The sequence below is a fragment of the Psammomys obesus genome, unplaced genomic scaffold (genome assembly GCF_907164565.1).
Source record: "Psammomys obesus unplaced genomic scaffold, mPsaObe1.curated_primary_1811, whole genome shotgun sequence".
Classification (NCBI taxonomy): Eukaryota; Metazoa; Chordata; class Mammalia; order Rodentia; family Muridae; genus Psammomys; species Psammomys obesus.
Genome location: NW_026596079.1, coordinates 3,530,141 through 3,555,175, shown reverse-complemented (window position 1 = coordinate 3,555,175; position 25,035 = coordinate 3,530,141). Strand labels below are relative to the sequence as shown.

General features: G+C 48.1%; 1 protein-coding gene across 2 annotated transcripts in view; it reads right to left on the bottom strand.

The window, feature by feature from the left end:
• Trappc9 (trafficking protein particle complex subunit 9) overlaps positions 1 to 23,633 on the bottom strand; it is a 448,636-nt gene extending 425,003 nt beyond the window's left edge. Inside the window, exons 1-5 of one of the 2 annotated variants that reach the window (XM_055626329.1) lie at positions 23,531 to 23,633; positions 19,937 to 20,529; positions 13,969 to 14,114; positions 12,148 to 12,276; positions 5,605 to 5,631 (exon numbers count right to left, since the gene is read on the bottom strand). In XM_055626329.1, the coding sequence (XP_055482304.1) occupies positions 5,605 to 5,631; positions 12,148 to 12,276; positions 13,969 to 14,114; positions 19,937 to 20,520 (886 nt within the window). In that variant the 5' untranslated portion in view covers positions 20,521 to 20,529; positions 23,531 to 23,633. The remainder of the gene's footprint in view (positions 1 to 5,604; positions 5,632 to 12,147; positions 12,277 to 13,968; positions 14,115 to 19,936; positions 20,530 to 23,530) is intronic. The other variant, XM_055626330.1, reaches the window with a different exon arrangement.
• Between the last annotated feature and the right edge of the window lie 1,402 nt (positions 23,634 to 25,035).

Sequence of the window (25,035 nt, the reverse complement as noted above, 5' to 3'; positions counted from 1 at the left end):
AAAAAAAAAAAAAAAAAAAAAAAAAAAAAAAAAAAAAAAAAAAAAACCTAAGAAGAAAAGGAAAGCTGAAAAAGCCAAAGACTTTGAGCTAATAACCAAATGCTTTCCAAGAAAGAAAAGCAGGGTACAGAGGGCCTCAATGTTGAAGTCTGCCAAGCATTCATGAGCAAATTAACACCAATTCTCTACGATCTCCACCCAAAAATACCAAAGGAAGGGACACTACCAGCAACTTCCCCAGTGAGACCAAAACTTCCCAAAACCAAACCAGATAAGGGCACCAAAGCAGAGGAAACTCACAGGCCAGCAGCACATATCCCTCACAATGATAGATGCTAACTCTTCTTCCAACATGAGCTCACTGAACCCTGTAAGATTCAGTTACAGGGCAAAAGAAATGTGCCCATGAATAAAGGAGACAAAAGATGATCATCTAGACAGACGGGGTAAAAAAATTAAAAAAAAAAAAAAAAAAGACAGAAAAATTTAACACTTTTGCGGTAAAAATCCTTCCCATGTGCCAGTAAAAGGATGCCTTTAAAACTAACACAATTTTAAAGCTAACACAATTTTTATTAATAATGAAAGACTCAATGTGTGGTCCCCTAAGATAAGGACTAAGACGGGACATTCAAATTCAAAATCAAGAGGTAGAACTATTTCTGTCTTCTGGGGCCAAGATCTCTGTAACAAAGCCACTGAACTAATAAATGAAGTCAGCGGAGCTGGGAGGTGGAAGGAGCAACACCCGAAAAAGTCAAATACCTCTATAAGCTTGCAGCTAACCAGCTGACAGAGACACCAGGACCCGTCCACTCCGGGGTCAGAGTGTTGGAGCAGTTAACAGGAAAGGAAACAGGCTGGGAAGGAGCTCAGCAGAAAGGAGTGCTTGCTGCTCCTGCAGAGAGCCAGAATTTGGTTCCTAGCACATCGAGACCAGTGACACTAGTCATGCCAGCTCCAGGGGTTCCGATGCCTTCTTCTGGCCTTGGTGATTACACGCGTGTGTGTATATAAACACACACGTGCACATACACATAAACGAAAATAAATCTTTTTTTTTAATTAAATCAAAAATGCATTCATACATACATGTCTATTTTATATGTATACTTTTATATGTGCACTCTGAAAACTCTAACCACAGCTTAAAAAAAAATTAAAGATATAGCCAGGAAATACCATTTGCTTAATTAACATGTATAAGAAATTTGATCCGCAACACAGCAGGGGGAAAAGATAACAAAAAGAGAGAGAGAGAAAAAAAAGGTATTCCATGTCCACAGATTAGAAATTTTAACATTCCTCTTTGATTTTCTTATGTACATACAGATATATATGTACATTCAGGTGTGTGTGTATATATGTACGATGCTGTGTGTCTGTTTATGGGTATGTACATGGACTGCAGTGCCTATGGAGTCCACTAGAGGGCAATCATAAGTCACCTGACATGGGTAGGTCAATCAACCTCAGGACCTCCACAAGAGCAGTGCGGGCAGAAGAGGTTTGGCTACTGTCACCTACAGAGTGTCACATCTCCCAGAGCTACAGAGGCGATAGCACACAGTGCGCCCATTGGTCTACAGACTCAGAATAATCACTGCTAAAATCCCAGCAGATTCTTCTCAGAAACTGACTCTCTATCCCGGAAATTCATACGGAAATCCAAGGGACCCAAAATACACACAACCACCTCAGAGAAAAATGCAAATGGGTAGTGAGTAATTTTTAAATATCTTTTGTTTTTTGTTACCCTTTAAAGCTCTACAATGGGCATGGTTTTGATAAAAGTTGTTTTTAAAAATACACAAGTAATCCTTGAAATAATTACAAAGAGGTAAATCAATGCCTATTAAAAACAAACAAACAAACAAACAAAAACAGGTACATCACAGTCCTTGGGAAGTTTATATAACATACTAGCCAAACATTTTCAAAGGCTCTAATTCCATAACAACAACAAAAAAAAAACCACAGAGGGTAGCCATCCTGTGAGACAACCCCACCAGCCTTATGGAGAGGAACGGCCTAGACATCCCCTTGCTGACTGAGCTCGCTCACTGGGACAAGGTGAAAGGTGAAAGCTTTTCTGCAGACTGGAGTGCCACACATAGGCAGGATAAACTTGTCCAAACTGCTCTGGACCCAGGGATGCTTTTTAAGTGAAATTCTAAAGGCAGACTATCCGAATAGCTGCAGAACGCTCTGAGAAACAGACTGAAATACATAGGCACATCTGCGCCCTGTGTACCACAGACATGCCCTTGTTTACGATAGCTTGCAACATACTTTAGCCCAGAAGGAACACCTTAAAGGAGCCAAGAAATCAATAGTCCTCTTCTCTTGTCAAATCTAATTAATGAATCTCCTCTGCTCAAACTGGTAACAAGGCTCAGTGCGGGCTCTGGGAGGTTTCTGTCATCCTCCAAGCTGCTGTCAGCAGATCACAGGCATTGCCGAGTGAGCTGGCCCCTGTGTGGTTAATCACAGACAGCCCTGTCAAGGCTGTAGTGAGACCCAGGCTTGGGAACACCTTGTTCTCACTCGGCTGCTGCAAGACAAAATGGCACTGCGCCGATCCAGGATTCTGCTAGCCATGTCTCTGACAAGTGACTTGTACCTAGAACATAAAAAGAACTGTTGCAAATGAATAATTAACAGACAGATGAGAACAGCCCTTTCCCGGAGCAGATACGTCAGTGTCCAGGGTACTTTGAAAAGGTGCTTGTTAACTGTGAGAGAAAACTCCAGGGCTTTGACTCCCCACAGCAGGGAGGCACCACTGCTAACCCCTCAGGAGTGAGAAAGGTGACGCCTGCTGTGGCAGACGCAGAGGGACAAACTCGCACGTCCGATGGTGTGGCTGCTTTGGAGAACATATGGTAGTTTCTCAAGAAGGTAGATGTTGAGTGGTTGCCTGACCCGGCCGTTCCACTCCCCAGATTGACGGACGCACAAGTGAGTTTAAAACAGGTACACACAAAAAATTCCCACAATGCTCATAGCAGCATTGTTCCAAAGAGCCAAAGAGCACTGAGCGAAAGAGATGCATGCCAGGGTCGCATGGGCTGATAGACTAGAGAAACAGTGTGTGGCGTGTTGATGGGCCTGCATGTTGACAACATCACAGTGATGTGAAGACCTGAGCACTGCTACAAGGATGGACCTTTAAAAACATTAAGTTAAGGGAGCCAGTCCCAAAAGGCCACAGTTTATGAACCTCAAGCTGGACACAGAAGGCCAGCCTGGAGTGAGAACGTAAATTATCGCTGGGCGAGCCCAGGGGAGGATGGGGGACAGAAGGGATTGGCAGCTGTGACTGAAGAGGGTGCGGGAGCTTCTTGTTGGGGAGCTGATGGCCCTACGGTGACCTGCTATGCTTGGCTGTAGACTTGTTTTGAAGCTGCTTTTAAAAATTAAACAGTGTTCTCACCTGAGTGCAAATTGCTAGTTGTTTTGTTTTTTTTTCCTTTTTTCTTGTCATTGAAAGAAGGCACTAACCTCAGCACCAAAGTGGGAAAAGCAAGAGAATAGAATGAAATTAGCCAAAAAAAAAAAAAGGCTTGGGCTTGTTGGATGTGCCTACAATGTTCAGAGCGAGAACGGAGTTTGAGAAAGAAGACTGCATTTAAAGCACAGTCTGCTGCTGTGATGGAGGAGGCCCTCTGTTCTCAATTAGCAGTGACACAAGCAGGAAGCAGGAAGAGGCCCAGCTAGCTTCCTCTGGGGGAAGCCAAAACCTCTCTTCACCTGATGATCAAACCTGCGTGCAAGTGGCTAGACTCTACGATGGCCCTGTGCAGGTGCCTTTTCTGTGAGATAGGACAACGGCATCACCTCTGAAAGCACCGCAGGGCATTGGCAGTTGACGCCCTTCTACCCAGAGCACCACCCCAGTGAGCTGCCAGAATCTGAACTGTAGATGAGGGCCAAGGTAAAACATGGCCAGCCTCTGTCTGGTCTAAAGTACGGTCTTGCTAGAGCCATGAAGGGGCTGCCGGCTTTGGGCTGGGGCCTGGTGAGGCATGGGCTGGGTGTGGGGTGTGAGCCTCAGCTTCCCGCCTGTCTCCCTGGGTGAGTCCCGTGCTGTTCTCACTTAGGGTGGCTGCAAATGCCCTCCAATGGCACTGCCGGCTGGCAGCTGCATCCTGTGGCTGACGCAATGAAAATCCAGTATTTCATACCAGGCTCTAATCACCAGTCTGGGCTCAGTAATACCAAAGCACTCAACATTAATTTCATTCTTGGTTTGCTTGTTTGTCTTGTTTCAACTTCATGCCCGGGGGGGGGGGGGGGGGGGGGGGGTTGTATAGGTGTGTGCATGCGTGCATGCAGGTACCAGCAGAGTCCAGAAGTATGTTTCAGATCCCCTGGAGTTGGGGTTACAAGCATCTGTGAGCTATCCAACATGGTTGCTGGGAACCAAATTCAGTCCCTCTGCAAGAGCAAGAAGCACTCTTAACCACTGAGCCATCTCTTCCGTTCCCAAGTTCTTTGTTTGTTTGTTTTTGTTTGAGAGGTATGTTTTGGGTTTGAGACATGGTGATGATGCACAGCTGAAGCAGGCTCCTTCCTCAGTCTCCTGTGTGCTGAGGAAATCACAGCTGTGTGCCACCATGCCTGGCTTGTCAACGTAACTTTCACCATTACAGAAAGTCACTGGCTCCTGTCACAAGAAGCCCTGCCCTTGTGTTGTTTTGTTTTGTTTTCTTCAGAAAGCAAACAAACATCAAAGGCATCTGGGTCCTCTACCCTTTTCACAAACCAGACTGAGAAACTTAGCCAGTGGTGTAGAGACGGAGCTGGAATCAGACAGGACAGCTGTGCTGGAGGGGACTCCACTTTGAGCCTAAACACACGTGAAATGAAAGCAGCCAGCATGAGTACGAAGCTACTACACTATTACCTGCCTGGCCATCATTTCTAATTAAGCCAAAAATAATTGAACTCGTTGTGAAATAATTAAGCCCAATAACAAAACAAGTTTCTGTTGGATTAATGACAGGCAATTAAGAGGGTAAAGAAAGACCCAATGCTGTGAAAAAGAAAAAAAAAATGCAAGATTTCTTAAGAACATACAGGCATGGTGGCTCACACATTAGGAGGCTGAGGCAGGAGGATTGCCACTAATTGAAGACCAGGCTAGCCTACAGAGCAAGACCTGTCTCTCCAACAACAATAATAATAACAGCCTCTGAGAAGAAATGCAACAGGAAATTCAAATCAATGTGGAAAGGAGCGTAGGCCACGGGCGCAGAGCAAAGTCATTGCCGTGAAGGGATTCCAAAATCAACAACATACGCATGCGCAGTGCATTCAGAGAATTCAAGGCACGATTCTCCAGTCATTCGCTTCACCATGCTAGGGGGAAATTGCTCCTCTGCACCAGACAACATGAATCAGTAGGGCACCCCATCAAACAAGGACGGAACAATAATCATGTTTGTCACAGTTCTGATTTAAAGTCACTTAAATCAGAACGTTCCAAAAATCACAGTCCAGAAACCAAAACCATTCATTCACAACATCGTGAAAACAAGCACGTAAAATAATAATAATAATAACAACAACCAAAAGAAACTAAGCACGGAGATCATGTACCTGGGTCAATGAGAACTTCTTGCGCCCCTGGAAGAAAGAACAGATTACGGTCTTTTATTTGGAAAACAAAAAACCACTTTTAAAGACAACTAGAAGAACACAGTTTATAGTTTGCATACGCCCTGCAAAGCCTGAGACGCTGCAGATATGATAACAGCAGCTGTGAGCAGCAGCATGGCAGGCACAGTGCTTTTTGCTTCTGTGGGGAAAACAGAAGATCTACGTTAAGCCTGCTTTGAACAAAGAGGACAGTGCCCCCTACCTCTTCCCTTCCTACTCTAAACTCGGGCTCCTCGCACGCCTTAAGCAAGTTTCAGAGACACTCATTTCACCAGTAAACCAATAAGGACAGGAATCTTTTTTATTTTTTTTCTCAAATATATGCGAGCACTCAAGACTGAGGCATCAAGGCCTCAAAAGGAACTATGGAAATGTAACAATACTCCCCCCTAGGTCAATCTGAAAATCTACACACACACACACACACACACACACACACACACACACACACACACAAAGAGAGGGAAAAGGAATTACGAATTACAGGACACTTATCAAAAATAAGGATTTGCAATGTTTAAAGGAAGTCTGTGTTGAAGATGTAGCTAAGTTGGAACAGTGTTTGCCTAGTATACACCTAGTATTCACAAAGCCCTTTGCTCAATCCCCAGCACTGCATAACTGGGCATGGTGGCACACGTCAGTAACTCCAGCACTCGGACCAGGAGGTCAAGACCATCCTTAGCTACACAGTAAGTTTGAGGTCAGACTGGGATGGATACACACGACCCTGTCTCAAAGTGAGTGGTGGAGGCTGGAAGGATGGCTCAGCAGCTGCAAACATCACTCTTGCAGAGGATCAAGATTCAGGTGCTGGCATCCCCACTAAGTAGCTTACACCTGCCTGGAACGCCGACTCTAGGGAATCCAGTGCCTTCTTCTGACCTCTGGGAGCACTAGCGTGTGCATACATACATACACACACGTATCAAAAAATAATTTTTTAAAGAGGAAGAAAATTTTAAAGAAAAAAAAAAAGGGAGAAAGGGGCTTAGTAATGCATCTACACATGAAGCAATTAGCTCCACTATTCTCAAGAAGCTGGGAAAGCCTTCCTCATCTAAACTATCCAGATGTCAGTGAGGACCAAGCAGTCTTCTCTGCAGAGGGTAATTTCCCATTACAGCAAAGCACACCCCCTGAGCTCCAGGGCCCAAGACTCATGCTCATCATTAGCTATTGTCATCCCTTTTTTAAAGACTTATTTATTTATACATACAGCACTCCATTGCATGTGTGATTGCATGACTGAAGAGGGTACCACATCCTATTATAGATAGATGCTCACTATGTGTGGTACTGGCTGAGCCCCAGACCTGCCACTGGGTGAGATCCCCAACCCCACTTTTTAAAAAGCAGAATTGGAATTTGTTAGGACATTTGTATTTCTGTCTTTTTTGAGACAAGGTTTCCATGTAGCCCTGGCTGGCCTGGAAGATCACTCTATAGATCAGTCTGGCTTCAGATTCACAGAGATCCCCCTGCCACGGCCTCCCAGGTGCTGGGGTTAAAAGCATGTGCCGCCATGCCATGCTAGAAGACATTTTTTTAAGTACAAGGATAAAGAAAAAGAGAGACGCTCCAGAAGAAAGGAAAGAAGGGAGGAAGGAAGGCAGCCCTGAGAGAACAGGTGCAGACCTCTCAAACAAGAGCCACCTCCAACCTTTCATTTCTGAGATGAGTCTTGTCTTGTTCAGTTAGCAGGCAGGCCTTGAAATCTGAACTTACCATCCTCCTGCCTTAATCACCCCAGTTCCTAAGACTGTAAAGCCATAGACTACAAATCTGTGCACAAGGCCTACTTTTTAATTGGCTCTTTCTTCACGAAGTTCTTTCTTCCTATTCTAGTTCCTTTTTATCAAATAGTATAAAATGATGTTTCCAGTCCCCAGTGTGGTGGTGCATGCCTGTAAATCTCAGTAATGAGGTGGAGAAGAGCAGAACCAAACTCAAGGCCAGCCTAAGCTACACAGCAAGACTCTCATCCCTCTGCCCATTGTGGCCACATGGAATAAATCTTTTTCTGCTTCCCACTTTTTTAAATTTTATTTATTTTTATGCACATTTGGTATTTGGAATTTTATGTACATTTGGGGAGAGTGGGTCAAATCCACTGGTATTTGAGTTACAAACCAAATGGTTTTGAGCTGCAATGTGGGTGCTGGGATTGAACCAGGGTCCTCAGGAAGAGCACCCAACGCTCTTAACCACTGAGCCATCTCTCCAGGTCCCCCTGCTTCCCACTTTTAATACTACTCTTTTTAATGTGCTGATTAAGGATGGGTGGGGGGACCTGACTTGGGACACGGGATGTGACCTACAAGTTCAATAACACACCTAATGCATATAGCTGAACACAGTACCTCCACGCAACCGCCTCAGCTGAAGGGGAAGCCAGATCTTCTCCCAACCCCAGATGGTGCTTACTAATAAGCATAGGTGTGGAGAGGGAAATTTAGGGCCTAGCTGGCAGCCTCCTTCTCATCTGTAAGGTGCTGCAGAGCTGTGATGTCATGGGTAACTGGTTCCTAATGCTGAAGAGAAAATCCAGTCTCACCACTGCTCTGAGAGCATGCCTGTAATCTTCACTCTGAGCTGAAGAGAAAAATAATATAAAACCAAAGGCTTTTTCCAGGTATGTGGGCACTTGTCTGAAACATCAAATGAAGAAATCATGCTCAAGGAACCTAGTTTGAGTCCTCTTGTGTAAGTGGGAAAAAGAAAGCTTTTCAAAATAGTAAATCAGTACAACAGTGCCACCTATGGAATGTCCTGCAAGAATCCTCCCAGGGTCTGCAAGAGGCATCTTTAGAAAGTAGGATGCTCACAGACCACAGGTAAAGTCCAACTAGCACAGCTTCAGGGAAGGTGGCACTGCTCAACAGCTGAAACTGGACACTCAGATGTCAGCAAAAGAGGCGGGCTCACAGAGGACAGTCTAAGAACAGTCAGGGCCTGGGAACTGGTCCTTTTTGCAAGCAGTTGTGAAACTTTCTCCCAGTCTTTGCATTGTTCCCAAAAGCAGGAGAGGGGAGAGATGGTTTAAGAGCAGTTGCTACTTTTACAGAGGATTAGACTTTAATTCCCAGCACCCGCATCTGGTGCCTTTCAATTGTAAATCTAAGGGATCCAATGCTCTCTTCTAACCTCCAAAGATACCCTTGTATGTGTGAGTAGATACACACATACTCACAAATAAAAATTATTTTGAAAGGTGGCTGGAGAGATGGCTCAGCAGTTCAGAACACAGGCTGCTCTTCCAGAGATCCTGAGTTCAATTCCCAGCAACCCCACGGTGGCTCACAACCATCTACAATGGAATCGGATGCCCTCTTCTGTCATGCAGGTGTACATGCAGATAGAGCACTCATACATAAATAAGTACATCTTTTAAAAATAGTAATTTTTTAAAAGCAGCCAGGCACGGTGGTGTTCACCCATAATCCCAGCACTTGGAGACAAAGGCAGTAGGACAAGTTCAAGGCCAGCGTAATCTCTACCTGGAGCTCCAGATCTGCCACAACTACACAGTGGTATCCTGTCTCAAAAAAAAAATAAAATAAACAAAACAGTCTGTATCAGTTTGTCTTGTTTTCACAGCTGTAACAGACAGACAGACACACACACACCTAAAATAAACCTTAAAAAAAAAAAGCCAATCCCAGCACTTGGGAGGCAGAGGCAGGCATATTTCTGTGAGTTCAAGGCCAGCCTCATCTACAAAGCAAGTTCCAGGACAGCCAGAGTTACAAAGAGAAACCTTGTCTCGAAAAAAGAAAAGATAGAAGTCTCCTACATTCCTGTTACTACTTACTAATCATCATGAACCAATGATGCTGGCAGCTCCTCCATCTGCCCTCACCATGCTCTCCCGTATTCCCGAGAGAGGGTTCCTCACTGAACCTGAAACTCGTCCTTTCCCTGGGCCAGCTGGCCAGTGAGCTCCAGAAATCTGTGTGGTGATACTCCACGATAGAGCCCAGAACCACCTATGAGATGGGCCTGGCCAGGCACACCAGGGTAGGACTGTCTCAGTTGTATTCATTGAGGTGGGACCCAGGCCACACAAATGGGGAGAATGAACCAACCATAATCGGGCCTTTCTCTCCGCTTCTTGATTATGAACACAGCCTGGAAGCATGAGCTAAAATATGAAATAAACCCTTCTACCCATGTTGCTTTTGTCATAGCAAGTGAAAAAATAAAGTAAGAGAACTTATGTCTCCCACCCAGTGCTGTGTTTTTCATCTTCCCAGCCCTCTGCGTGCATGCGTGCGTGCGTGCGTGCGTGTTTCCAGGCGTGCGGTCCACAATGGTGGTCAGAGGACAACTTGTGAAAGTCATTTCTCTTATTCTACCATGTAACTTGCTTGGATCAAACTCAGGCTGTCAGGCTCAGTGGCAAGTGCCTTTACCCACTGGGACATACAATTTGATTTTTTTTTTTTTTTAAGATTTATTTATTTATTATTTATTTGGTACTCCACCTGCCTGTATGCATACACACCAGAAGAGGGCACCAAATCTCATTATACATTGTTATGAGCCACCATGTAGTGGCTGGGACTTGAATTCGGGACCTTTGGAAAAGCAGACGGTACTCTTAACCACTGAACTCTCCAGCCCCCTCAATATCTTTTGCAACAAGATCGTACTCTGTAGCCCAGGCTGGCCTAGAACTCACGATGTAGCTCAAGCAGCCCTCAGACTCGTGGGGATCCTCCTGTCTCAGCCCCTTGAGGTTGAAGAACTTGGTCCTAATCACATGTAACAGATGTGATAGGCTGTCTTCAGCAATGGAAAGTTCCAACATCAGCACACAAAGTAAAGCTAAAGGAAGACGTTTCTCCCAAGGCGTGGGGCAGTTGCTCTGTTGCTTAAGCTTCCTCTGCTCACACCCGGCAAGAGAACAAGATGAAATGGTTCAGTGTCACCCTACAGGCTTCCAGGCTCCACAGTCACAGCAGGGCAGGGCTAGCACACGGACAGCCTGGGAGCTAAGAGTGAGACTCGGCTACAGTCTAACAGCAGAGCCTGCAGCTATGCCCAGCATCTGGGGAGAGATCAAAACCCAGAAAGCAAGGGCACACTCCTCCCTACTCTCAGCCCCACACCTCTCCTGCTCCCATTCCTCTCTGGAGACACCACCAGGGGCTCCCGGCAGTCAAGCACAAGAGGCCCTCGGGAATCATGTGCCTTCCTCCACACAGATCCTGCAGAGCCAAGTTCACCCAGCCGCTTCTGCATGCTCTACAATGGGTGACGGAGGAATCGCTCTGACTCCCCTTCTGAGGTTTCCTGAGAAAGCCGTGCCTCCACTTGATTCTGCAAACTGACTGAAGGACTGACTGGAGAGTTTGATTGTGAGAGATCAAGAACCAAGATCAAGACTCCTTTCAGCATCTCAACAGCCAGCCCTTGCCCACGTCTGCGCTAACATTCTTGTGGCTATCTCTCGATGTATTAACTTAGCAGACCCTAACGCTATGAAGACTCCCCGCCTTTGCTGTACCCCGCCTATGTATGGGGACCTGACTGATGTGTCTAATCAGTACGCTTGTATATGGCTGTCCTCGGTTCTGTGTAACAATGTCCACGGTGGGGAACTGTCACTTGGGACGAGCTGAATCTATGTTCCTGGCCTGTTATCACTCATATTTGGTTCAGAATAAACTTTCTCCTTCAGGCCAGGCATAGTGACACTTGCCTTCGATCCCAACACTCAGGAGGTAGAGGCAAGCATATCTCTGTGTGGTCAAGGTCAGCCTGGTCTACAAAGCTAGTCCAGGACAGCCAAGACTACAAAGAGAAACGCGACCTTGAAAAATTAATTAATTAAAAAAATTAAAAAATTAACTGTCTCCTTTCCTTTAGAATATGAGCTGTGTTTTACAATGGCATTACTTTGTCCCCAATTAGGAGAAAATGTGGCTTACTCTTCGTTGAGGTTTTCTAAAACTCTCAAAGACTAAAAGGTAGCTTTGGCTTTGAGTTAGGCATTCCTCATCAGCTGCCTAACCACTGCAAAGTGACCGGCATTGCACCAAGGATCAGAAGCTCACTGAGCATTTGTGGGTCTCCTCATCCAGAGAAGTCTTCTGCCCTACACTGAAAGCAAACATCAGGAAACCAAGCTTAACTCACTAGGAAAACTTCAGTGAAACAGGAAGTATCCCTGGCCCCTGCATCAGCGGTAAAAACTGTCGCCAGGGACCAGGGCTACGCATTACTTGGGTACCCAAGTCCATCCTGCCAGGGAATTTCAGCAAGGGCCCAGAAATCAGTGATCACTCTATGTAAACCTCTCTGTTCCAGCAGAGCTGATGAGCCAGAAGGAAACGCCTCCTTTGAGATTTCAGACTGCAAGGAATCCTCCAACCTAGAAACATTCATCAGGCCTAATGGAGAGGCAAAGACAGCATAGCACGCTGCTCCTATGCTCAGAGACTGCAGTGGGTGCAGGCTGGAGAAAGTCAGGCTCACCTGGCCGGTGTCTGTTGGCTGCTTCCGACGGAAGTGAACTACCTTGGAGTCTCCGAGCCCCAGTCTTGCCGCCAGTTCCTCCGGGATAGTGGTAAATGACCGAAGCGGAACATAGCCCTTCCAGGGCAGCTGGGTGGTGAAGAGAAGCAAAGATGATTAGTAGAGTCAACCTTGCCGGGGCTGAGAATGACTTAAACAGTCAGCTTCTTTGAAAATGCCAATTTTGGGGGCTGGAGAGATGGCTCAGAGGTTAAGAGCACTGGCTGCTCTTCCCAGAGGTCCTGAATTCAATTCTCCTGCAACCACATGGTAACTCAAAACCATCTATAATAAGATCTGGTGCCCTCTTCTGGGGTGCAGGCATATATGCAGGTAAAACACTGTATAGATAATAAATGAATAAATCTAGAAAGAAACAAAGAAAGAGAAAAATGCCAATTTACCAAAAACAAAGTTTGCAATTAAAGAACACTAGCTGAGAATGGTGGGACATGCCTCTAATCCCAGTGCTGGGGAGGCAGAAGAGGCAAGTGGATTTCTGTAAGTTCAAAGCCAGCCTGGTCTACATAGTAAGTCACAGGCCAGAGTGAGAGCCTGTCTTATAGAAAAGGAAAAAGAAGTCACTAGTTTTGCAGCACACAGAGTCATGTTACCCATCTTTTCGCAGGCCACATCGGGGCAGGCAACACGAGAGACCAGCAAGGCTCAGGGTTTCACTGATGGCCTAAGTGAATACACAGGAAAAACATCATTCTTCTCACTTATTCATAGGACCACCATTTTGGGGGTTCTTTTTGTTTGGTTGCTTACATTTATTTTATTGGATGAGGGAGGGATGAGGGCATGCTCCGCGGTGTGCTTGTCAAAGTCAGAGGACAGTTTAGGAGATTTGGTGCTCCCCTTTCGCTATGTGGGTGCCGGGAGTTGAACTCAGATCATCAGGTTTGTCAGCAGGTGCCTTTACCCACTGAGCCATCTCGTAGGCCCTGAGGGACCAGCAGTTTTACACAGATACATTGTGGGTGCTGTGCCAGATGATGGAGCTGCAGAGGTGTCGAGCCGCTGGGCTGGAAACATTTAATGGCAGGGCTGGGGGTTGCACAGAGCTGATAGAGGGCTTGGCTAGCTAGTACAAGGCTCCATCCTAGGCAGAGGAGTGAAGGGGGGGAAGGAGAGAGAGAAGGAAGGGAGAGAAGGAGGGAGGGAGGGAAGAATTTAAGCTGGGCAGTGCTGCACACCCCTTTAATGCCAGCACGTGGGAGGCAGAGGCAGCTAGATCTCTTGAGTTGGAGGCCAGCCTGGTCTACAGATCAAATTCCAGGACAGCCACAACTACACCGAGATTAACAAAAAGCAATTCCTCTAAAGTGGACCAAAATGTCTTCCCCCGTGTCCTACCTGTGTCTACGCCATCTGGGATGGCAACAGACAAATGTGGACCCATCCCCTTCTTAAGGTAGCCCCGTGCACATAGTGTATACCCACTTCTCCCACTGGGGGCTACGTCTTCAGGATGACCAGGGTGAGCAGGAAGAACGTGAGCTGGGGTGAAGAGGCAAGGGCATGGGCAATGGCAGCCAAAGCAGAGGCGCCGAGAACTCAGGCCAAAGAAAGTACACACCTCCCTCAGAGGACACACGCCAGGCCCAGGCCAGGGCAGAGTAAGCAGCACGTATGTCAGGGAAATGACCTCCCCCCCCCCCAAAGCAATCAACAGGTGCCGCCTGCTCCCCCTCCTTCGCCTTTCTTTGTGCTGTTTCCTCATATCCAAATACCAGTGGACACAACCACGTGTCGACTCATCTGGTCACAGCGCCTTACCCCCCAGCCACAGGAAGTCATTCACGGAGCGCAGGAGCTCCACGGACATGTGGTAGTGCACCAGGGCATCCTGCAGCATCCCAGCCTGGAGGCACAGGTCTCCCACGTGCTTCCGCATGCGTCCTTGGCACCGCTTCTTGTAATGTCTGGAAGATAAAATTCCAGGGAAACGCCTTGTTACTGCTGCTCCCTCCCCCTCCCCCCGGCGCAGGGCTGAGCGAGATGCAAGTCTCTATGTCTAACAAATGCTGAGAAGGCAGTGTTAGGCTCTAAGGTTGGAAGCCAGCAGCGGTCATTGCCAGTCATGTGAGCTGCAGGGGCCCTGGCCTCAAAGCTGTGCTGCCACGTGGTTGTTGTTGATTTTTAAAGTCCTCTGTAGATAAGGCTCCTACAACCTACTCAGACCCTGCTACAGCCAGAACCTTCTTCTCAGATGGCTCCAGTTTCAACAATATCACAGAGTGTATGTCTTCAGCCTTTGAATAAGTCAGTGAGTTTCCCTCCTTTTAACTTCAGCCCTGGGATTACTCCATAGAAAGCGATGGGTGGCATCATTGGCCAGCTGTCTGGCTGGGGCTCTTTAAATGTTAGCGAGGGCGTGCTGTGGACCAATGCACAACACAGAGCAGACCCACCCGCTGAAAACACTAACCCTTTAAGAGATTAACCAGCTTCGAAGATGGGATTCTTTCAAAAGAGCAAACAGCAGCTATGTCCAGCGGAAGCAATCCTTTTCAAGAATGGGCCACTACAGGAGTAGGGAAGCTCCTGATGAAATCAAAGATGCTGGCAGCTCCAGAGGAAGTGAAGCCCTGTCTGGCTCAACTCTGTCAGCTGCCCCTGGCTCTTTGACCACTTCACCTCCCGATGCTGTTAGAACTAAGCCATGCCTGTATGGAGATGTGGAGCGGACAAGATACACCAGCTCTTACTAGCTAACTCCCTAGCTAGCTCTCTTGCTAGCTACGCCAGCATGGCCCCGCCGACAAGCGATGCGGCATTGGGCTGCTCCTGCGTCCTCAGGAGGCAGACATAGCCACTCCAAGGTTTCCAGGCTAGTCTTCCTGGCCTTCCCCCAAGGTGTTTTTCCCCACATACCCTTCCCAAAGCATAACATGTTATGTCCTTCCCTTACCTCAACCTTCTCCCCAAAGATCCCCAGCAGAGATCCAGGGTCGGGGGTGAGGCTGTACTGCTAACTCTATGCCCGTCATGCCCAGGCCCTCCAGCCTTCCACCTCAGGACAGGGCGAGAACAGCCGGGTACGTTCAGCCTGGAACACTATCCCAAGCCTAGCCTCGCCACCTAAGGGGGAAACAAGTCACTCTGGAAGCTGGAGTTGGCTCAGCACTTGCTGCTCTTCCAAACAGCCTACATTCGGTTCCCAGCACCCACATGGCAGCACACGGTTGCCTATAGCTCAAGCTCCATTGGATCCAACACTGTCTTCTCCCTCCACAGGCCCCGCGCATGCATGATGCAGAGATATACATGGAGGCAAAACCCTCATAAAAATAAAAAATAAGCAAATCTTTATTCTTAATTACTCTAGGGCTGGGCTGTGGTTCAGTGGTAGAGCTCACATTTAGCATAGTAATGTGGAAGAGGCCCTAGGATCCATCCCTGGCACCACAAAGAAGGGAAAGTGCAAAAGAGTTGTGTTTCTTGTGTATTATCTAAAGCCATATCCTTGCCAGAGAAGCCTGTCCCTCTGGGGGGTGAAGTTTTTTTGGTGCCAACTTCACCACCAAGGAATTCTGAGCTTGTGACAGAGCTTGGACACTTGGATGGGAGACTTTTTTTTTTTTTTTTTTTTTGAAGGCTCCAAAAGTTCAAGCACCACAAAGCAGACTCGCTACAGAGGTCTGGCCAGCCTGAGCCTCTATACTGATACTTCACCCACTGGCTGTGTGATGCTGTGTTACTTAAACTCTGAGAATGCTGACTCTGCAAAAATGGGCCTGCCACCCCTACCTCGGAGACCACTGGTGAGGTGAGGTACACAGGTTGGGATGTTAGGTGAGAGGCAGCTAGCCAAACTTGCTCCACACAAGCTCCTGCCTACAATGAACCGCCAGAGCCCAACTAACTCATACCTGGCCACAGCAGGATTTTCACAATCAGGATGCACAACCCTCCGGATTGTAACACCTTTAGGACACATGCCAGCTGCCCCCGAGAGCTCAGATTGCTCATACTCTTCTCTAGGGGCTCAGCTCATTCCCAGCCTCCAAAGGGCTCCCCAGATCAGCTCATCTCTTTCTAAGGAACCAGACACAGACTCAGGGCTGACAGGTCTTACCTCCTCTAGCCACAGATTCACACCCAGATGCTTGGAGCATCCCCTCTTGACCGCCCATGTACACCTGCCATGTGTCCCAGCAGCTAACCACCCATGGTATGCCCAGATATTCCAGGCAGAACCCTAAATTCCTATTTGACCCTTCCTTTGTTCCGGAAGCATACCTTAATGTGCCTCCCAGGATCTGGCGTGACACACAGCAAGTGCCCAGAGCTGTGTGCCACACTACCTCTAGGGGGTATCCACGAAGGAAGGCAATTTCCTGCAAGGGGCACTTAGAGGAATCCTTGTCCCTCACAAAAGAAGGCCAGAGGATAGGACAGGACATAGATTCATGGCTCCCCATGGTCTGATGATCTCTGTGACAAGCCTGCTAGAGTGAGACTAGGAGGGCCTAGGACAAGCTATTGTCACATGAATGAATGCACGACCTAGTCAATGACAGAAAGGCCCTACAACCACAGTAGGACCACTGCTATTTCTCTGTAGCATAGCCTCAACTTCTGCACTAGTGATGAGAATTTCCTTTTGCCTAAAATGGTAGGGAATCTCTCAGCAAGTCCAGCCTATCTCCATGGAGGCAAAGTAAATGAAAAATGAAAGTGTTTGCAGTAAATGAAGGCTCAGAGGCAGAGTACGATAGCAGCGGGATGCAGAACCAGACCCTAGCCCTACAGTCAGGAGAACCTGGGGTGGGAACAATGGGGACTAGGTCGGCCAAAGATCAACCAGGAAGGATGACTTCAGATCTGTGACACAGATGAGTGATCTATTTCTAAGGTTCCAGACACAGACTCCCCTGCTGTAGAGTGGGCTTTTCTGCCTATTTCGGAGAGGAGAGCCTGGGCAAAGCTCTGCAGGGAGAGAGGGAAGAGTGGTCAGTAACATAGGTCTTCACATGCTTAACACTCAATGAATTAGCTATCTGGAAGGTTGTTGCTTTCTGGTCTTAGAAAAACCACCCTTGAACCTTCTTAGAGAGAGAGAGACTGCTACCCATTTAGAGTGGCCTCTGTCCTTTTTGGGGAGAAGCTGCTGACAAAAAAAGGGATAGGGAAAGGGCCCCTCAAGGAAAAGCAAAAAGAGAAGGCAGGCAGCAACCCAACACAGCTCTGCTCCCCACATGTCTGACCTGCGGCTCCGCCACCATGCACACCTCACAGCCACAGGCACCCACCGCATGCCTCACTCGCTTCCAAGCCTGGGGTCAAGCGGGGCTGCACGCTTGGTGTCCCACGTTAAAATGCCCCCCCCACCGTGAGAACCTCTGCAGCCACCCAAATGAACCGGCATCTCACACCCTCGAAACAAAAAGGGGAGTTAGTAAAGGCTCATTTGTCACCAAATACTGAAGACCAAGAAGGTCCCTGGAGCAAGTATTTTGACAAACATCAAACACCAATGGGTTAGGTGCTAAGGAAGCTAGAATCTAAAAGAAAGAAATTAACAACTAAAGGACTGCTCAGAACACACAGGGGTCTAGGCAGCGGTGTTGGTTTTTGAAGCAATGGCGGCAATGGGAACAGCACATGGGGAAAACTAGCCACTTTCACAGTGGTGTGTTCACAGCCTACCTTTTCAGACCCAACAACATACTCACAGGGCGGTATGATAGAAAAAAAGGAAAGAAAGAAAGAAAGAAAAGAAAGAAGGACAAGCAAAATTAGAAACATACAAGAGCAAAAATAACTCCGAGAGCTACGTGCTACACGTACAAGCCCCCTGACGACTCCGTGACTGCCTGAGTGTGGACCCCAAGTCCATGCACACCCAGCACTGAGAGAAAGGCTTGCTCTGCAGGTGAGATCACCTTACTGTTGCTGGGACAAACCAAAACCTGGACATATGTCCAGACACTTCCCCTCAAGCGACAAGACCCCCATGTCATTTCCCTCTGGACAGGCTACTAGGAGGTAGAGACTGGTGCGAGGCTCTGTCCTGGCTCCGGATCATTTCAGAAAACAGAGACTGGAGTTGTGATAAAGACAGCTGAATGGGCTGGACTGTGGGTCCCCAACATCATTACCTCACTTGGGTACCAAGTCTACCTGCATAGGGGGCTTAGATTGAGCTTGGCTGGGACATCAGCTCTGACTCCGGAGCTGTCTGGCTTTCTAACCCTTCCTTCCGGGAAGCCAGGCCATGAAATTAAAGGCCTGCTGCAAAGGTGACAGAGAGTGGGCCCTGAGACACACCAAAAGCTTCAGTTCAGACGAGACATGAAGGATCCTCCCAGACCTTGCCAAACATCAAGGCTGTGTGACAGGGCCTCTCTTTGCTTCCAACCCCTTGGGCTGCCCCTGGTCTATGTTCCATTCTGTGCTATCTTCTTGTCAGACTCACCACCAAGCAGAAAGTGATGCTATGTGACACTAGATAATTCCAGAAACCTGCTACTTTGTGGTACCCACTCCGCAGCAGGTACATTATCCCATTCAAGCCTCACTTGGGCTCATGATCTGAATTCCACAGATGAAGCAGGACAGATTCAATTCTCTGGGCCTCTGCCTGAAACTGGCAGGCCTTTGAGTGACACAGCTGTATCGAGCTCTCCCTATGGAAGGGGAACTCTCTTGGCAAAGGCTGCCACCTGAGCTTGCTTCTCATCTCTTCTGCTACCAGTGGCAAGATGGTGACATGGCCAGCGAGCTAAGAGTACAAGAAAATGGCCTGAAGAGTTAAGCCTGTAACTCTGGTCCAAGGAAAGTACAGGGCTCAAGGCTGGGGACAAGGCCCATCGACTTTGTCCTGCTCCATCTTGGAATGCAGAGCATGCAGACACTTTCACAGCTACTATAGGTGGCTCTTCGGGGACACCTGGGTGGTTGGTGTTTCTGACTTCTACAGCTTCGAGGTGAGGAGACCTGGTGCCTGCAGTCTGCCTGCCTAGGAGACCTATGCTCTACTCCCCAGGCCCAACACTTACCTGTCCAACTTCAGCACCTCCTACGTGCTCTCGGGCAGCACAAACAGACCGAACACCAGCCACAGAGGCTAATTCACATGTCCAGTTGCCACATGGTTTGCTTTTGCTTGTTTGAGGTGGTGGTGTTTGAGTCAGGGTTTTATGAAGCCCAGAACATCCTCAAACTCCCTCTGTAGCCTAGTCGTGTCTTAAGAAGCTCCCAAGCCCTCAGCCACCTGAGAGCTGGGATTACAGCTGTGAGTCACCATGCCCTGCTCCAGTTGCCACTTTAAAGAGTAAAAGCATAGCTATGGAGGTGGCTCAGTAGGTAGAATACTTGCGAAGCATGCAGGAAGGCTGTGGTTCTGATCCCCAACACAGCATTAAGACAGGTGGGGTACGGTGGCGCTCACCTACATAATACTATTCACACTTGGGAGGCAAAGGCAGGAGGAACCCGAGCTCAAGATGGGTCGCTCTCAAATACATAAAAGGGTTTGAGGTCAACCTGGGCTACATGAGTCCTCCTCGTCTCAAAAATAAAAAATTAAAAAAAAAAACAGTTGAAATAAATATTAACATTATTTTTAATCTAACGTATAGCAATGCAAAAAAAAAAAATCATGATCTGCTTTAGGTTCGTTTTTCAGCATGTGCTGTACGTTTTACAAACACGCAGCTCATCCCATGTCCCGGTGCTCGGAAGCCACAGGCGGTGATGGCCTAGGGCTCCTAGGTGAACCATTCCTACATAAACTTACCTACTATCGGTGTCCAGTCCCACGAAGTCCTTTTTCTCGAAAGGGACACAGAGAAGAGGGATCTTGTCCCCGGACTTGTCAGTGGCTCTGTCCAAGCGCTTGGACTCCAGCACGATGAAAAGGGACTCGATGAAGTCTTCGATGCGCTTCTCCACCGAATCACAGTCATCATAGTTGGGATAGAAGGCCACATCGGGGCGCGGCTGCTCGGCCACGTCACCCTGCAGCCCGAACACGAAGAGGCGGGAGTCGTAGAGCGTGGAGCCATAGATCTCCTTCTGCACGTGGAACTTCTCGAAGGTCTGCGGCCAGTCCTTGGCCGAGAAGCAGTCGGTGATGGTAATGAGGCCCACCACCTTGCGGTGCGTCTGGAAGTCGCCCCACTCGTTGTTCTCCGGAGGGTAGTGGTGTCGGTAGCGGATGAAGAGCGCGCGCTGCGAGTCACGCACGCTGAGCTGGCTCACCGAGCAGATCCGCTTGTAGATCCGGAAGAAGTTCTCCTCGGAGACAATGCCCACTGCCTGTACGACCACCAAGAGGGTCTGGTGGTCCTCGGCGCACTGCATGTAGTCAGGGACGCTCATCCTGAGGGCCTGCCCAAAGGGGAACCAGAGGCTAAGACAGGCGTCTCTGCCATGCAAAACTCACACTGACATCATTAGCAGTCATGGGCAGACACACACACACACACACACACACACACACACACACACACACCCCGGCCGTGTTACACACCTGGTCTACCCCCATTAATCCTCACAGGCAACCTTGGCTACCTGTCCCTTCTGTGAGAAGCAGAAGTTGAAACTAACTATGGACCATATACACCAGTTTTAGTGAGCTTTTCCCAGTGTCGAGATTTGAAGAAATAGGAGTCACTTCGTGGACAAGAGAATCACTGTCCTATCTCTGTCAGACCCCTCAATTTAATATGTAAACTCAACACACTTCTGGTTAGAAGTCCTACCAGGTTTCTACTAGTGAATCAAGCTATTTTTGGGCAAGAGTAGCTAAGAAACATTTAGTGTGCCATCACAGGGGGCTACGTATGCCTCAGGAAAGCTAGACCAGGGAGAACTGCTAATGAGGATGTGGTCTCTGTGCAGAATGACAAGAATGATCCATGCATCATGGCTCTCAGTAGGCCAGTCAAGTCATGAGAGATCCTGCTCAGACTAGACTACACGGACATTATCCTGTCTTTAAAAAAAAAAAAAAGCCTTTAATCCCAGCCACTCAAGAGGACCCTGGTCTATCTATTAAGTTTCAAGCCAGCCATAGCTGCACAGTGAGACTCCCACCTCAAAAGAATATTTGTAAATAAATAAATAAGAATGGCAAAGGAGCTGGCTCAGTAGTTAAAGTACTTACTGCTCTTCTGGGCTTCCAGAGTCACAAATACCTGTAATCCCAGCAGTGAAATTATTGGCCTTTTCTGGCCTCTGAGGAGTTACATGCAATTACCCACACACAGACACAAAAATAAACAAAGAACAACAAGTATCCCAAATGTGACTGATGACAGTGTTGCAGCCTGGAAACCACAAGCTGATACTTTTAAGGACAGCTGAGGAGCTGGACATGAACTAGATCTCAATGGAGCTATCAAAAATAGTAAGAGCTACCAGGGCATGGTGGCACTGGCCTTTAACCCCAGCACTTGGGAGGCAGAGGCAGGCAGATCTCTTGTGAGTTCCAGGCCAGCCTGGTCTACAAAGAGGACTGTTACACAGAGAAACCCCGTCTCAAAAAACCAAAATAATACGAAGAAGAGCCGAGCATGGTGGTGCACACCTTTAATCCTAGCACTCAGGAGGGAGAGGCAGGCCTATCTCCGAGTTTGAGGCCAGCCTGGTCTTCATAGTTAGTTCCAGGACAGCTAGGGCTATGTAGGAGACCCTACCTCAAAAATATTTTTTAAATACATGAACATAAAATTTGCCATTTGTAAGCATACAGTTCTAAAAGTATAAGGAGTGTTCATTGTTATACAATGTCCTCATCATCCATTTCCATAACTTTCCATCTTATAGCTCTAAAACTGTACCGTAACTACTAACACACACACACACACACCGTGAAAGCCATAGGCTGAAAGAAGCCAGACAAGGGTGGATGATTCCACTAACATGAAATGCCCAGACCATGAAACTCCACAAAGGAAGTGTGTGTTGGTGGCTTCTCGGATTTCCAAGGGTCAGTGATGAAGAGCGACCGCAAAACGGTGTGGATTTTCTTTCTCGGTGATGAAAAGCTGTTCTGGAATGCTGGTAGTGTAATTGTGAAAATACTGGGAACCCCTGGACTGACCGTGGTGCTAGGCGCTGAACTGGATCTTGCTCCTTTAAGGGCAATGCTCTCCCAGTGAGCACCCACCCCTCTTTTGATGGAGTCTCACTAAATTACCCAGGCTAGCTTTGAACTGGCAATTCTCCTTCCGCAGCACTAACATAACAGGTAAATACCACCATGCTGGCCTATTGTCATTTTCTGGTTGTTTGTTTGCTTGTTTGGGGTTTGGTTTTATTTTTGGTTTTTCAAGACAGGGTTTCTCTATGTAGCCTTGGCTGTCCTAGACTCTTCTGTAGACCAGGCTGGTCTTGAACTCACAGTGATCCACCTGCCTCTGCCTCCCTAAGTGCTGGGATTAAAGGCATACATCACCACACATGCCTTTCTTTCTTTCTTTCTTTCTTTCTTTTTTTTTTCCTTAAGATTAAGTTTCTTGACAATTATCTCCCCACCACCCCACTATTAGTCTACCATGTAAAAAGAAAGCCAAACCTCACCGGGAAATCTTCAGGAATAGTCCTAGGTTTCCAACGTCATGCCCCGGGTGCACTGTTTGGTAATAACACACAAGGCAGATAAGGAAGCAGCCGTACCTCTTTAACTCTGCCAAGTCACTGTTTTTAAAAGTGGGTGTGTAGGCCTCATACTTACTTTTCCCTGAGTTCAACGGGAGCCTGGTTTCTGCTCAGTTAAAGGCCCCCACTCACCTGACCTAACACCAGAAAGCTCTGCTGAACAATGAAACAGGAAAGAGGGGATATAACAGAGAGAGGCATGATCAAAGGCCAGAGCGTAGCGACATTTTCTCCTCCTAAGCTGTCACTGGAGGCAAACAGGAATCTACAGCGCAAAGATCTCATTCCTGGAGAACTGCAAGTTGGGCTGGGTTTGAGGCACTGGTCTGCTGGTGCTGCACCCCGTTCCCGGCCTAGCAAAGTGGGAGAGGGGCGTGGCGCACCGCGCTCAGTGCAGCCCAGGAGGGAATTAGAGCCAAACACAGCCTGACCCGCCAAGAGGTTGCCGGTGCGGACCATCCCGGACAGATCCTTCAGGTGTGCACACCGCACCGCAGGTGCAGGCGGAGTACCAGATGACTGGCAACAGGGTAGCAGTCTGTCCCCAGCTGGGCAGGAGACCTGGGCAGGCAGAGGACCCCGCAAGCAGGGGACCCGGGCTGGCAGGGGAACCGGCAAGCAGAAAACCTAGGTAGTTAGGGGATCCGGACAGGTGCAGACCAGGCTAATCCCCCAGCCAGCCCCTCCGGCCAGGAACCCCAACGCGCGGCCCTAGCCGGGCACTTACACAGCGCAGTGGCCCCAATCAGGAGCCGAGGCCTGGAGGGCAGCGGTACTGAGCAGCCTGGAACCTCTGAACCAGCAGCCCAGCCGGCGCAGCTCCTGCGCGTGCGCAAATCGCGTTCGGGCCAAAGATCTACCCCGGGTTTTCTCGGAGACCTAGCGCGGGAGAGGGAGGCGGGGAGGAGGGAGGAGGGATGACAGGGAGGAGGAGAGGGTGGTACCGAAAGACTCCGGACTGGAGGACGCTGGGGCGGGCACTGGAAGGGAAGGGAGATTGGGAGGAGCCGGAGGAGGAGCGAAGGGCGCGGAAACATTTCCTGGGGGAGGCGCCTATGGTGGGAACCGCCAGTCACAGACACTAGGCTGGATTTGCACGTCCCCGGCGATAACAATGCAAGACCCCTAATTACCACCGTCACCTCCCACTAAAGCCAGGCTGTGTGGCCCTCAGGGGACTTGGCGCCCAAAACACCACCTCTCACCCCCCTTTGGTGAGGTTTGGGAAAGTAGGTATTTGTGGTGTAAGAATGCTTAGGGGGTGCTTCCTCTGAAAAGTGAGGTCAAGCTTCAGCCTGAACCAGGCTCCTGACACCCTAGCAGTGTATCTGTCCCCTAAAGGTTTCCGAGCCCCTTGGAAACCAGCTGACCAAGAACTGTGGAAAGTCACTGAAGTTTGTAAAACCCTTTTGTGTTTATAAAAAGGAATAGAGGTTAAGTGGGGGGCGGGAGGGAAGTCTCTCTCCCTTGTGTGTTTATAGTATTGTTTGAAATTTTTCTACCAAATGCATGCATTTTTTTTTTCAATTAAAAATGCAATTAAGAGCCAGGCGCCCGCCGTGGCGCACGCCTGTGATCCCAGCACTCAGGGAGGCAGAGGGAGGCTGATCTCTATGAGTTCGAGGCCAGCCTAGTGTACAAAGCAAGTTCAGGACTGCCCAAGCTACACAGAGAAACTCTGTCTCGAAAAATAATGCAATTAAAAAGTACTAACGGAGAACCAGAGTGGGCCACTCAGCAAGCACAAGAGAAAAGTGGTCTGAGCCAACATTTACTTTAAGCTAGCAAGCAATTTGTTTACTCTGCTACGTATCCATGCTGTTATATAATTTGTTTTTGTTGTTGCTGTTGATGGTAGTAGTGGGTGTTTTTGTTTCTTTTGTTGTTGTTTTGGGAGTTTTGTTTGTTTGGTTTGGTTTGGTTCGGTTTGCTTTTGGTTTTTCTGTGATAGACTTTCTCTGTGTAGCCCTGACTATCCTCGAACTCGCTTTGTAGACTATGCTGGCTTTGAACTCACATAGATCCACCTGCTTCTGCCTCCTAAGTGCTGGACTACACACACCGGTTATAACTTATTTTATAATTCACATTTTTAATAAAATGATACTCTTTTATCTTCATCCTTGTCCCAGCCAGTGGAAAAACAATTGGTGTGTTTTATTTATTTATGTTTGTGTTCAGGTTCGTGTGTGTGTGTGTGTGTGTGTGTGTGTGTGTGTGTGTGTGTGTGTG